The sequence below is a fragment of the Bombina bombina genome, unplaced genomic scaffold (genome assembly GCF_027579735.1).
Source record: "Bombina bombina isolate aBomBom1 unplaced genomic scaffold, aBomBom1.pri scaffold_1307, whole genome shotgun sequence".
NCBI classification, from domain to species: Eukaryota; Metazoa; Chordata; class Amphibia; order Anura; family Bombinatoridae; genus Bombina; species Bombina bombina.
In genome coordinates this window covers 47,501-62,500 of record NW_026511807.1, presented here as the reverse complement: position 1 = coordinate 62,500, position 15,000 = coordinate 47,501, and the positions used below count along the sequence as shown (strand labels likewise).

Below are 15,000 nucleotides of genomic sequence, written 5' to 3'. Positions count from 1 at the left end.
GTATGCACCGTGCACTAGCATTTTATACGCAACACATGCTCAGAGAGCCTAAGGTGCTTGTACCATCTGGTAATGACCCAATATGTTAATTGCTGACATAATACAAGCCCTACTGATGCTCTGTACAGCTGCAGTATTTAAAATACTGTTGAACTGAGAATATCTAGCTATGCCTCACATGCACGTGCAGAGAAAAATGTTAACACTAAAACAGTGATACCGTTTACTAGAAGCATTTTTGCCAAAACATGTATATTGCAAATATGTTTCTATTCAAGGATGTAATTCATCTGAGTGCATTTCAATTTTGACTGGAATGTCCCTTTAATACATGTTGTCATACATTGATTCCATATTATGCATTTTGAGGATATTTAGTTTTGTCCTGAACAATCACAATCCCCCTTAGATCCATAACACATTAAGGAGAATATTGACTATAAACAAAGATGTAGAAATTTTTATAAAAGTTTATTTATTCTGTACAAAATAAATATTTCTCTGTTCCTACAAAACTGTCATCGGCATCACTATAAACGCACTATACACAAGCACTACTATAGACGCACTATACACAAGCACTACTATAGACGCACTATACACAAGCACTACTATAGACGCACTATACACAAGCACTACTATAGACGCACTATACACAAGCACTACTATAGACGCACTATACACAAGCACTACTATAGACTATACACAAGCATACTATAGACTATACACAAGCACTACTATAGACGCACTATACACAAGCACTACTATAGACGCACTATACACAAGCACTACTATAGACGCACTATACAGAAGCATACTATAGACGCACTATACACAAGCACTACTATAGACGCTCTATACACAAGCACTACTATAGACTCGCTATGCACAAGCACTACTATAGACTCGCTATGCAAAAGCACTACTATAGACTCGCTATGCACAAGCACTACTATAGACTTGCTATGCACAAGCACTACTATAGACTCACTGTACACAAGCATACTATAGACTCACTGTACACAAGCATACTATAGACTCACTGTACACAAGTACTACTATAGACGCACTATGCACAAGCATACTATAGACTCACTATGCACAAGCATACTATAGACTCACTGTACACAAGCACTAATATAGACTCACTGTAAAAAAAAACGACAGGGGTAATTGACTACGCCCGGAAAAGAAAACAAGCTCACTATAAAGGGACCGCCTAACAAAGGACCCAGCTAATTACGTGAGAAAAAGTGACAGAATAGGAGGGCCAAAGGCTAAAGTAATCTATTAGGGCTATAAAAGAAACCTGCAACAGATAATGTTGCAGTGGGCCACTTAAAGACAAAAGATACAAAAAATGGTGACCAATCTAACAAATAGATAGTGGCCTAGAACAAATAAATAATTGGTAGCAGATATAAAAACAGATATTTAAAGGGACATTATACACTCATTTTTTCTTTGCATAAATGTTTTGTAGATGATCTATTTATATAGCCCATAAAGGTTTTTTTTTAAAAAATAAATGTATAGTTTTGCTTATTTTTAAATAACATTGCTCTGATTTTCAGACTCCTAACCAAGCCCCAAAGTTTTATGTGAATACTGTCAGCTACCTTCTCCAGCTTGCTGCTGTTTGTGTAAAGGGTCTTTTCATATGCAAAAGAAGGGGGAGGGGGGGAAAGTGTCTTATTTGCCACTTGCAGTGGGCTTTTCAACAGAGCTAAACTGAAAGCTTCTAAGTAAGTTTTTAAACCATTTTATACTGGATTTTTATATCAGTATCTGTGCATCTTATTCTTTATAATAGTGTCTATTACATGCAGTTATATGAAAATGAGTGTATACTGTCCCTTTAATTGTAGCAGATATAAAAAACAGAAATATTTATACAGTTTACTAAATCTGGCTAAGCATAAGCAGATACATTAGGACCTGTGATAAGTGTGTGCCACCTTAAGGTGCAAATTATGTGCCAGATCTAGTGAGTTACAAATAAATAACAGACATTGGCAGATATACAATGTACAATAATACAGTCAAGTGGGTACCCAAGTGAATAAATGCCCCTCTTGGGGCAAAAAATGATGAATTGAAAAATGCACAAATAGTGTACAAAAAGCGTCTCTGAGGAGTGTTTTTAATAATCCCAGTGACAGTCTGTTCTTAGAACATATAAGTGAAAGGATCCTGAATATTGTCCTTTAGAATTTCCTGAGATAATATCCTAAAAGGGTCCTTAATAGTGCTGCAACAGCCTTGGTGGTGCGGAACAGCTAGGTATAACAACCAATGGTCACGGGACCTGGATATGCTCAGCCTGTGAAAGTAAAAACAAATGCAAAAACCATCTAACCAAGTGAGTAAAATAGGGAATTAACTCACCAGTGAAGAATACAAGCCTATATAACAAATATTTATTTGTTAGATAGGCCACTATCTATTTGTTAGATAGGCCACCATTTTTTGTATATTTTGTCTTTAAGTGGCCCACTGCAACATTATCTGTTGCAGGTTTCTTTTATAGCCCTGATAGATTACTTTAGCCTTTGGTGCTCCTATGCTATAGACTCACTGTACACAAGCATACTATAGACTCACTGTACACGAGCATACTATAGACTATACACAAGTATACTATAGACTCACTGTACACAAGCATACTATAGACTCACTGTACATGAGCATACTATAGACTCACTGTACACGAGCATACTATAGACGCACTGTACACGAGCATGCTATAGACTCACTGTACACGAGCATACTATAGACTCACTGTACACAAGCATACTATAGACTCACTATACACAAGCATACTATAGACTCACTGTACACAAGCATACTATAGACTCACTATACACAAGCATACTATAGACTCATACACAAGCACTTTAGACTCACTATACGCAAGCATACTATAGACTCTGTACACAAGCATACTATAGACTCACTGTACACAAGCATACTATAGACTCACTGTACACAAGCATACTATAGACTCACTATACACAAGCATACTATAGACTCATACACAAGCACTTTAGACTCACTATACACAAGCATACTATAGACTCACTGTACACAAGCATACTATAGACTCACTATAAACAAGCATACTATAGACTCACTATACACAAGCATACTATAGACTCTCTATACACAAGCATACCATAGACTCTCTATACACAAGCATACCATAGACTCACTGTACACAAGCATACTATAGACTCACTGTACACAAGCATACTATAGACTCACTATACACAAGCATACTATAGACTCACTATACACAAGCATACTATAGACTCACTGTACAAAAGCATACTATAGACTCTCTATACACAAGCATACTATAGACTCACTGTACACCAGCATACTATAGACTCGCTATACACAAGCATACTATAGACTCACTGTACACAAGCATACTATAGACTCACTATACACAAGCATACTATAGACTCACTATACACAAGCATACTATAGACTCATTATACACAAGCACTTTAGACTCACTATACACAAGCATACTATAGACTCACTGTACACAAGCATACTATAGACTCACTGTACACAAGTATACTATAGACTCACTGTACACAAGCATACTATAGACTCACTGTACACAAGCATACTATAGACTCACTATACACAAGCATACTATAGACTCACTATACACAAGCATACTATAGATTCACTGTACAAAAGCATACTATAGACTCTCTATACACAAGCATACTATAGACTCACTGTACAAAAGCATACTATAGACTCTCTAAACACAAGCATACTATAGACTCACTGTACACAAGCATACTATAGACTCGCTATACACAAGCATACTATAGACTCATTATACACAAGCACTTTAGACTCACTATACACAAGCATACTATAGACTCACTGTACACAAGCATACTATAGACTCACTGTACACAAGCATACTATAGTCTCACTATACACAAGCATACTATAGACTCACTATACACAAGCATACTATAGACTCATTATACACAAGCATACTATAGACTCACTGTACACAAGCATACTATAGACTCACTGTACACAAGCATACTATAGACTCACTGTACACAAGTATAATATAGACTCACTGTACACAAGCATACTATAGACTCGCTATACACAAGCATACTATAGACTCATTATATACAAGCACTTTAGACTCACTATACACAAGCATACTATAGACTCTCTGTACACAAGCATACTATAGACTTACTGTACACAAGCATACTATAGACTCACTATACACAAGCATACTATAGACTCATTATACACAAGCACTTTAGACTCACTATACACAAGCATACTATAGACTCACTGTACACAAGCATACTATAGACTCACTGTACACAAGCATACTATAGACTCACTATACACAAGCATACTATAGACTCACTATACACAAGCATACTATAGACTCATTATACACAAGCACTTTAGACTCACTATACACAAGCATACTATAGACTCACTGTACACAAGCATACTATAGACTCACTGTAAACAAGCATACTATAGACTCTATACACAAGCATACTATAGACTCACTGTACACAAGCATACTATAGACTCACTGTACACAAGCATACTATAGACTCACTATACACAAGCATACTATAGACTCGCTATACACAAGCATACTATAGACTCATTATACACAAGCACTTTAGACTCACTATACACAAGCATACTATAGACTCTCTGTAAACAAGCATACTATAGACTCACTGTACACAAGCATACTATAGACTCACTATACACAAGCATACTATAGACTCACTATACACAAGCATACTATAGACTCATTATACACAAGTACTTTAGACTCACTATACACAAGCATACTATAGACTCACTGTACACAAGCATACTATAGACTCACTGTACACAAGCATACTATAGACTCACTGTACACAAGCATACTATAGACTCACTATACACAAGCATACTATAGACTCACTGAACACAAGCATACTATAGACTCTCTATACACAAGCATACTATAGACTCACTGTACACAAGCATACTATAGACTCATTATACACAAGCAAACTTAGCTATCAAACTATAAATGGACAAACCAATCACATGTTTATATGTAGAGAAATGCAAAAATAAAGTTACAGTATTGTTTGGTTTGTGGCCTTTATTGGGGAAAAGCTGCCTTACTGCTGCTATAGTCTGATGATTCAAATGGGGCTGATATTAATGAGAGAGTAAACTGACGAGTCAGACAGAACATGCAGTTTTAAACAATTTTCCTATTTACTTCTATTAACTAATTTGCTTCATTCTCTTGGTATCATTTGGTGAAAAGCATACCTAGGTAGTCACAGGAGCAGCAATTCACTTCTGTCAGCTAGCTGGTGATTGGTGGCTGCACTAATATGCCTCTTGTTATTGGCTCACCCAGATCACAGTAGAGCATTGCTGCTCCTTCAAGAAATGATACCAAGACAATTAAGCAAATATCATAATAGATGTAAATTGGAAATTTCTTTAAAATTGGATTCTCTATCCAAATCGTGAAAGAAAAAAAAATATGTTTTTTTTATCCCTTTAAGTGCTAGGAACATAATCTCAATAAACATGTAGAAGGGATTTTAACTTGGCGAAGAGAACATTCTAAACACAAGTTATATGATATCCTGGTCTTATCAATAGAAGTGTAGAATATAAAAATAGTGAAACCATGCAAGGCACAACTCCATTACCTGGTAGCATAAAATTAGACACATTACAGTGATGCATTTTGGTTTTAACAGACACTTTTTTACAATAGACTTTTATTAACAAAAAATGATTCTGTCATCACTATATCAGCAGCATATGCACATATGCTGTTTATGCCTTATGCACAAACATTTAAACATGGCATCTTTTTAAAGACCAAGCCCTGTTGAATATTTCCCCCATTTATTTCATACAAGATGCCACAGTCTCTCTGAGCAGGGTGGTGTCTGATTGCTGGTGCATGGGGTGCATACAGCATATGTCATTGAAACACTAATAGCTTCTAAATACATACAAAGAATAATGTGGTTTAGACAAAGGGCCAGGTGTACTATTGGCCGTGTGGACAGGGTTCTACACTTAAATCTGTATGTCCTCTATTTGTATGTACCAAAATTTACCGAGTGTGTACTGCCACCCCCTTCCCGCATGGCAGGGAAGGGCCTGTCAATCACCCCAAGCAAGCGTGCTCAGGGTAATTTCTCTCTGTCAACTCAGAGGTGACGGAGATTGTAAAAAGCAGCGGTTATCACACTACTTAATAAAAGGAGCCCTTAAAGCCTGAAGAACTCCAGGGTTGTCTTGTCCACTTGTCTTCTATTTAATGTGTAAATGTTAGCGGCTTCTATGGTCATTACAGAGAATTCACCACTTATAATCCCTATGCGTCATATTGATGAGGAAGCAAAATAACCTGCAGTCCCTGCTGCAGCTCTCCCAGCCCTTATAAATGTCCTGTTTTGCTGAGGACCACCTGACCATGCCCTGATTTGCTTACTATCTGCCCTGCTTCACTCTGTCCTTTCTGGAGGAATCTTTTAAGGTTTAAAGTTTAATAGGGAATGTTAGTGTAATAAAACATCATCATTCTGTACTAAAACGCCACTGAAATACCTATCTTATAACACCTTTCAGTTACTATAAGAGATGGGACAATAACCAGCTGTATAAGCAAGCTGTATATGGGCAACATGTTTTGCAGTATGTGATTTAGCTCTGTCCCTATCCCTATACAGGACATGACCACTATGGGGCCAATGTGCTTTAGCAGTATGTGATCTAGCTCTGTCACTGTGAACAGGCTAATTCCCATCCCTATACAGGACATGACCACTAGGGGGCAAGATGTCCTTTAGCTGTATGGGATCTATCTTTGTCACTATGAGCACGCTAATTCCCATCCCTATACAGGACATGACCACTAGGGGGCAAGATGTCCTTTAGCAGTATGTGATCTAGCTCCGTCAATTTGAACAGGCTAATTCCCATCCCTATACAGGACATGACCACTAGGGGGCAAAAATATCCTTTAGCAGTATGGGATTTAGCTTTGTCACTGTGAGCAGGCTAATTCCCATCCCTATACAGGACATGACCACTAGGGGGCAAAATGTCCTTTAGCAGTATGGGATTTAGCTTTTTCACACTGAGTGAGCTAAATCCCATTCTCAGAAAGGACAATGTCCTTTAGAGGGATAGAATCTAGTCTCAACCACTACTTTAGGGTAGGTAAGCTTCGTTTGTACGGAGATCTCGCGATACTTGTATATGGTGTACAACATACATGGGAGATTGGGAGTCTCGCGACATTTGTGTTTATGTTTGGTGTGCAGCGAAGTCCCGCGATATTTGTGTTTTTTGTCTGGTGTGCAGGGGACTCTCGCAAAATTTGTATTTGTTATGCATTGAAGTCTCGCGATATTTGTGTTTGTGTCTGGTTTGGAGTCTCGCGAGAGTTAGTTGCTGACTGAGAGCTGGAGAGAGGATGGCGACTTCGGTGATGTTGGTGAGTGAGATATGCGGATAGCGCACGTGAGACCTGGTGCAGTGCAGGGAATAGATATTGTGTGCGTGTTCATGTGACCCGCTGTCATGCAGATAATAGGTGGTGTGTGCCTGGCGAGCAAAGAGGAGCTAGAGTTATCACCTCAGCCATGTTAACCCTGGACATTCATATGTTACACAACTGCAGGGTATACACAGGGAGCAATATGTATTGTGCCTCTGCATAGCACGACTAGTGCTACTGGACAAACCATGTTCCTCTCTGCACACCCGGCAGCATGTGTAACTCATAACTAACTGTGCGGGCTCTGGGGCATGAAAGGGGAATGATTTACTGGGGGTACAGGGAGAGAGACTGACAGGGTAATGAGGTACTGGGGGTACAGAGAGAGACTGACAGGGTAATGAGGTACTGGGGGTACAGAGAGAGACTGACAGGGTAATGAGGTACTGGGGGTACAGAGAGAGAGACTGACAGGGTAATGAGGTACTGGGGGTACAGAGAGAGACTGACAGGGTAATGAGGTACTGGGGGTACAGAGAGAGACTGACAGGGTAATGAGGTACTGGGGGTACAGAGAGAGACTGACAGGGTAATGAGGTACTGGGGGTACAGAGAGAGAGACTGACAGGGTAATGAGGTACTGGGGGTACAGAGAGAGACTGACAGGGTAATGAGGTACTGGGGGTACAGAGAGAGACTGACAGGGTAATGAGGTACTGGGGGTACAGAGAGAGACTGACAGGGTAATGAGGTACTGGGGGTACAGAGAGAGACTGACAGGGTAATGAGGTACTGGGGGTACAGAGAGAGACTGACAGGGTAATGAGGTACTGGGGGTACAGAGAGAGACTGACAGGGTAATGAGGTACTGGGGGTACAGAGAGAGACTGACAGGGTAATGAGGTACTGGGGGTACAGAGAGAGAGACTGACAGGGTAATGAGGTACTGGGGGTACAGAGAGAGACTGACAGGGTAATGAGGTACTGGGGGTACAGAGAGAGAGACTGACAGGGTAATGAGGTACTGGGGGTACAGAGAGAGAGACTGACAGGGTAATGAGGTACTGGGGGTACAGAGAGAGACTGACAGGGTAATGAGGTACTGGGGGTACAGAGAGAGACTGACAGGGTAATGAGGTAATGGGGTACAGGGAGAGACTGACAGGGTAATGAGGTACTGGGGGTACAGAGAGAGACTGACAGGGTAATGAGGTACTGGGGGTACAGAGAGAGACTGACAGGGTAATGAGGTACTGGGGGTACAGAGAGAGACTGACAGGGTAATGAGGTACTGGGGGGACAGAGAGAGAGACTGACAGGGTAATGAGGTACTGGGGGTACAGAGAGAGAGACTGACAGGGTAATGAGGTACTGGGGGTACAGAGAGAGACTGACAGGGTAATGAGGTACTGGGGGTACAGAGAGAGAGACTGACAGGGTAATGAGGTACTGGGGGTACAGAGAGAGAGACTGACAGGGTAATGAGGTACTGGGGGTACAGAGAGAGACTGACAGGGTAATGAGGTACTGGGGGTACAGAGAGAGAGACTGACAGGGTAATGAGGTACTGGGGGTACAGAGAGAGAGACTGACAGGGTAATGAGGTACTGGGGGTACAGAGAGAGACTGACTGGGTAATGAGGTACTGGGGGTACAGAGAGAGACTGACAGGGTAATGAGGTACTGGGGGTACAGAGAGAGACTGACAGGGTAATGAGGTACTGGGGGTACAGAGAGAGACTGACAGGGTAATGAGGTACTGGGGGTACAGAGAGAGACTGACAGGGTAATGAGGTACTGGGGGTACAGAGAGAGAGACTGACAGGGTAATGAGGTACTGGGGGTACAGAGAGAGACTGACAGGGTAATGAGGTACTGGGGGTACAGAGAGAGAGACTGACAGGGTAATGAGGTACTGGGGGTACAGAGAGAGAGACTGACAGGGTAATGAGGTACTGGGGGTACAGAGAGAGACTGACAGGGTAATGAGGTACTGGGGGTACAGAGAGAGACTGACAGGGTAATGAGGTACTGGGGGTACAGAGAGAGACTGACGGGGTAATGAGGTACTGGGGGTACAGAGAGAGAGACTGACAGGGTAATGAGGTACTGGGGGTACAGAGAGAGACTGACAGGGTAATGAGGTACTGGGGGTACAGAGAGAGACTGACAGGGTAATGAGGTACTGGGGGTACAGAGAGAGACTGATAGGGTAATGAGGTACTGGGGGTACAGAGAGAGACTGATAGGGGAATGATTTACTGGGGGTACAGAGAGAGACTGACGGGGTAATGAGGTACTGGGGGTACAGAGAGAGACTGACGGTTTAATGAGGTACTGGGGGTACAGAGAGAGACTGACAGGGTAATGAGGTACTGGGGGTACAGAGAGAGAGACTGACAGGGTAATGAGGTACTGGGGGTACAGAGAGAGAGACTGACAGGGTAATGAGGTACTGGGGGTACAGAGAGAGACTGACAGGGTAATGAGGTACTGGGGGTACAGAGAGAGAGACTGACAGGGTAATGAGGTACTGGGGGTACAGAGAGAGAGACTGACAGGGTAATGAGGTACTGGGGGTACAGAGAGAGACTGATAGGGTAATGAGGTACTGGGGGTACAGAGAGAGACTGATAGGGTAATGAGGTACTGGGGGTACAGAGAGAGACTGATAGGGTAATGAGGTACTGGGGGTACAGAGAGAGACTGACAGGGTAATGAGGTACTGGGGGTACAGAGAGAGAGACTGACAGGGTAATGAGGTACTGGGGGTACAGAGAGAGAGACTGCCAGGGTAATGAGGTACTGGGGGTACAGAGAGAGAGACTGCCAGGGTACTGGGGGTACAGAGAGAGACTGCCAGGGTACTGGGGGTACAGAGAGAGACTGCCAGGGTACTGGGGGTACAGAGAGAGACTGCCAGGGTACTGGGGGTACAGAGAGAGGGGCCTTGCTGGATAACAAGAGGCTGGGTACAGGGGAGGGGGCCTTGCTGGGTACAGGGGAGAGGACCTTGCTGGATAACAAGAGGCTGGGTACAGGGGAGGGGGTCTTGCTGGATAACAAGAGGCTGGTTACAGGGGGAGAGGGCCTTGCTGGATACCAAGAGGCTGGGTACAGGGGAGGGGGTCTTGCTGGATAACAAGAGGCTGGGTACAGGGGGAGAGGACCTTGGTGGATAACAAGAGGCTGGGTACAGGGGAGGGGGTCTTGCTGGATAACAAGAGGCTGGGTACAGGGGAGGGGGCCTTGCTGGATAACAAGAGGCTGGGTACAGGGGGAGGGGGCCTTGCTGGATACCAAGAGGCTGGGTACAGGGGGAGGGGGCCTTGCTGGATACCAAGAGGCTGGGTACAGTGGGAGGGGGACTTGCTGGATACCAAGAGGCTGGGTACAGGGGGAGGGGGCCTTGCTGGATAACAAGGGGTTGGGTACAGGGGAGGGGGCCTTGCTGGATAAGGGGCTGGGTACGGGGAGGGGAGGCCTTGCAGGATAACAAGGGTCTGGGTACATGGGGAAGGGGGCCTTGCTGGATAACAAGGGTCTGGGTATTGGGGGAAGGGGGTCTTGTTGGGTACAGGGGGAGAGGGCCTTGCTGGATAAGAGGGGGCCTTGCTGGGTACAGGGGGAGAGGGCCTTGCTGGATAACAAGAGGCTGGGTACAGGGGGAGGGGGCCTTGCTGGGTACAGGGGTAGAGGGCCTTGCTGGATAATAAGGGGCTGGGCACAGGGGGAGAGGGCCTTGCTGGATAATAAGGGGCTGGGCACAGGGGGAGAGGGCCTTGCTGGTTAATAAGGGGCTGGGTACAGTGGGAAAGGGCCTTGCTGGATAATAAGGGGCTGGGTACAGGGGGAGAGGGCCTTGCTGGATAATAAGGCGCTGGGTACAGGGAGAGAGGGCTTTGCCGGATAACAAGGGGCTAGGTACAGAGGGGGGCTGGCAAGGCACAGACCTTACTCTGCTACATGTCTGTCTAATTAGCCTCAGTAGGGTTGATACAATACTGCTAAACAGTGGATATTTTGTTAATAAATTAGTGATTTCGCCTTGTCTTCTGGAGGAACAAGTCTGGATTGGGTCCTCCTCATAAGGCAAGTGATAGTGTTGGGGAGTTTCACCATTGAAAGATGGATTAAGAGTGTCATGGGACTGATAAATAGGTTCATTTTGAGGATCTGATAAGGAGACTGTTTACAAGCGTCAAGGGGCTGATCAGGAGACGCATTATCAGTGTCAAGGGGCTGTTTAGGAGATGGATTATGAGGGCTGAGTGGCAAGGAGCTGATCAGGAGACTGATTATCAGTTGCAAGGGGCTGTTTAGGAGATGGATTATGAGGGCTGAGTGGCAAGGAGCTGATCAGGAGACTGATTATCAGTTGCAAGGGGCTGTTTAGGAGATGGATTATGAGGGCTGATCAGGAGATGGATTATGAGGGCTGAGTGGCGAGGAGCTGATCAGGAGATGGATTATGAGTGGCGAGGAGCTGATCTGGAGATGGATTGTGAGTGGCTGAACAAGAGACTGATTATGAGTGGTGAAGTGCTAATCGGGAGAAGGATTATGAGGGCTGATCAGGAGACAGGCTACAAGTGGCGAGGGGTTGATCATGAGGCAAGTTGTGTGGAGCGAGGAGCTGATGAGATGGATTAAGAGTGGCGAGGGGCTGATCAGGAGGATTATTATACATAGTGCAGAGCAGGGCTGTATTTATGTATGCTATGGGTAGGTAAGTTAGGTTTGTATCCCATGTTTTTATATTATATATAATATAAAATAAGTGGTTGTTTCTTGGCTACAGATGAAATCTGTTGCTGGCTTCCAGTTGTCAGGTTGGCTGATAAAATGTACTGTGTATATGTCACCAACTGGGTAATCTGTAGGATAAAGAGGGTTTGCGAGGGGACGAACTGTACATGTAACAGTTTCTTGCCGCATTGTGGTAAACATATTTTATGTTCTCTTTGCAGGGCGTTGATGCCATCAAACTGGAAAATGGACAGAGCACGGCTGCAAAGCTGGGCCTTCCTCCTCTTACGCTGGAGCAACAGGAGGCGTTGCAGAAGGTAAGCTTCTCCTTACACACACTGCATACTGTGCACTCTGGTCTAGTGTTTGCTTATTTGTTATTATACACACAGTAACGCTGCTTCCTTTTCAGGTACCAACTCCTTTATGTAAAGTATATGAGGTCTGGGGACATAGATTAGCCACACACAGAGAATGGTGTCTGATAAATGGCATTACTCTGGGAAATATGCTGCCACTCTGTGAATGTGTCTCACCTGCTTTATCTGATATTCCCAATGGATTGTAACATTCATTTAGTAAATGCTGGACAGAACTGAAGGAGGAGGTGGGACTTATTCAAGCTTTTTCCCATTCCCAATGAAGATCTGATTCTCTGGTTACCCTAATGCTGGAGTGCTATGGGGTCACCACACAGACCATCACAACTGCTTGCAATTGCTGTGCTAGGTTGTATTTGCCCTGTTCATTGTTACTAGGGCTGTTGTCACGCACATCTTAAGCCTCTAACCAGGGCTTGATGTGTTCAGAATGTAAGAATGTAGATGTTTGGCCGAATATTTAGCATCCAGCATTTTTCAATTTTGTGATGTGTGAACAAGTACACACAATATTTATTTAAAATTGTAACTCCTGATCATTAGAGACTCTGTGACTTTACCCCTTATATATCATAGACATACACACTCAAGAGGTTAAATCATTGCTGTGTAACACACATACAACAGTCATTTAACCCCTTGATTGCCTGATAAACACACAGGGCTGAATACATACCTAGGATATAACAAGCTGATCTGGACCTCTGAGTCTGCCAGCGTTCATTGCTGAATAAATTCCTTCAAGTATTTATCTTACCTGGGAATGCAGCTTTTTTCCTATTGCTGAGTTGTCTCCAAGCTAGGGCAGTTGGAGAATATTGTGAATCTTTAGTAAATGTGGGAGTTTAGCAGCCTGTGTTTATCTGCTTATGTACTGTAATTGGGTCAGAATCTCTGTCAGATGTGCTTGTTTGTCTAGTGAACCTAATCTGTTGATGACAATAACTCGTCTCAACCCTAGGGGGCAGAAGATAACCTTATAGTAATATTGATGGTAAAAATCCACTTATGTGTAGTGACCGTGTCACCATTGGAAAATTAACTATCTATTAGTACCATTAAATGCAATATATGTGACTTATAACGGTCCCAACTTTGTAGTGTCTTATCTGAAAACAGGGACAGTCTGTAAGGGTCATCCAAAAGTTTAATCCAAATAGGTGGCTCTCTCTGCACCGGGTGGCTAAAAAATGTTATTGCAGGATGCCTCAATATCGATGTCCTTGGTCGTTAAAGGGACAGTCAACCATAGAATAGTTATTGTTTTAAAAGATAGATAATCCCTTTATTACTCATTCCCCAGTTTTGCATAACCAACACAGTTATAATAATATACTTTTTACCTCTGTGATTACCTTGTATCTAGGAACCTTCTTCCAGCCCCCTGATCACATGACTGTGTCTGTTTATTATCTCTTGTCTTAAATTTAGCATTGTATTGTGCTAGATCTTAAATAACTTTCTGTGCCTGAACACTGTGTTATCTATATGGCCCGTGTGTACTTTCTGTCTCTTTGTGTTGAAAAGAGATTTAAAAAGCATGTGATAAGAGGCAGCCCTCAAAGGCTTAGCAATTAGCATATGAGCCTACCTATGTTTAGTTTAAACTAAGAATACCAAGAGAAAAAAGCAAATTTGATGATAAAAGTAAATTGGAAAGTCGATTAAAATTAAAAGTCCTATCTGAATAATGAAAGTTTAATTTATACTAGACTGTCCCTTTTAACTGAGTTTTTTTTTGAGGACGTACCCTGCATGTCCTCGGTCGTTAAGGGGTTAAGGTCAGATTGTTTTAGGAATACCCCATATGTCTAGGAGGTTTCCAAGTAATTGATAGCAAATATAGGTCAGATACAATGATGGTTTTATTAGTTTAATGCTAAAATTTGCTGTGCTTGAACTATAAGCTTAATAGCAGGCACCCAATACAAAACCATATATATATAAATGTGAATAACAGCGTTTTGAGGATAGTGTGAGGTTTTCTCTAGATTGTTAATAAATACTAATAAGATCTGTGATGCTGCCTGAGTTACCTGACAAAGTATTCTTAGTGGCCCCCGCCACCAAAGTTACAGAGTCTATTGGATTAAAAATGAGTAGAAAGATTGGTATATAGGTGCAAAACAGAACTTATAACTGAAAATGAATCAGTTTGCATTAATAATACAAAAATAAATTAATACAATACAATAAAATGTTGTGTAGTACACTCTTAAAATATGTACAAATAAAAATATATTTAGATAGGGTCCAATAACTGAAGTCTGACGTTTATAAGCAAACTTACTGTTACCTGAATTCCCTATGAAAAAGCCG

The 15,000-nt window shown here is 42.6% G+C and overlaps 1 protein-coding gene across 1 annotated transcript in view; it reads left to right on the top strand.

The window, feature by feature from the left end:
- Positions 1–7,429: 7,429 nt before the first annotated feature.
- The window catches only part of LOC128643958 (poly(U)-binding-splicing factor PUF60-like), a gene marked incomplete at its 3' end in the record, with an annotated part of 53,639 nt that continues 46,068 nt past the window's right edge, over positions 7,430–15,000 (top strand). The window contains exons 1-2 of the mRNA XM_053696725.1: positions 7,430–7,549; positions 12,523–12,618. Coding sequence (XP_053552700.1) covers positions 7,529–7,549; positions 12,523–12,618 — 117 coding nt within the window. The remainder of the gene's footprint in view (positions 7,550–12,522; positions 12,619–15,000) is intronic.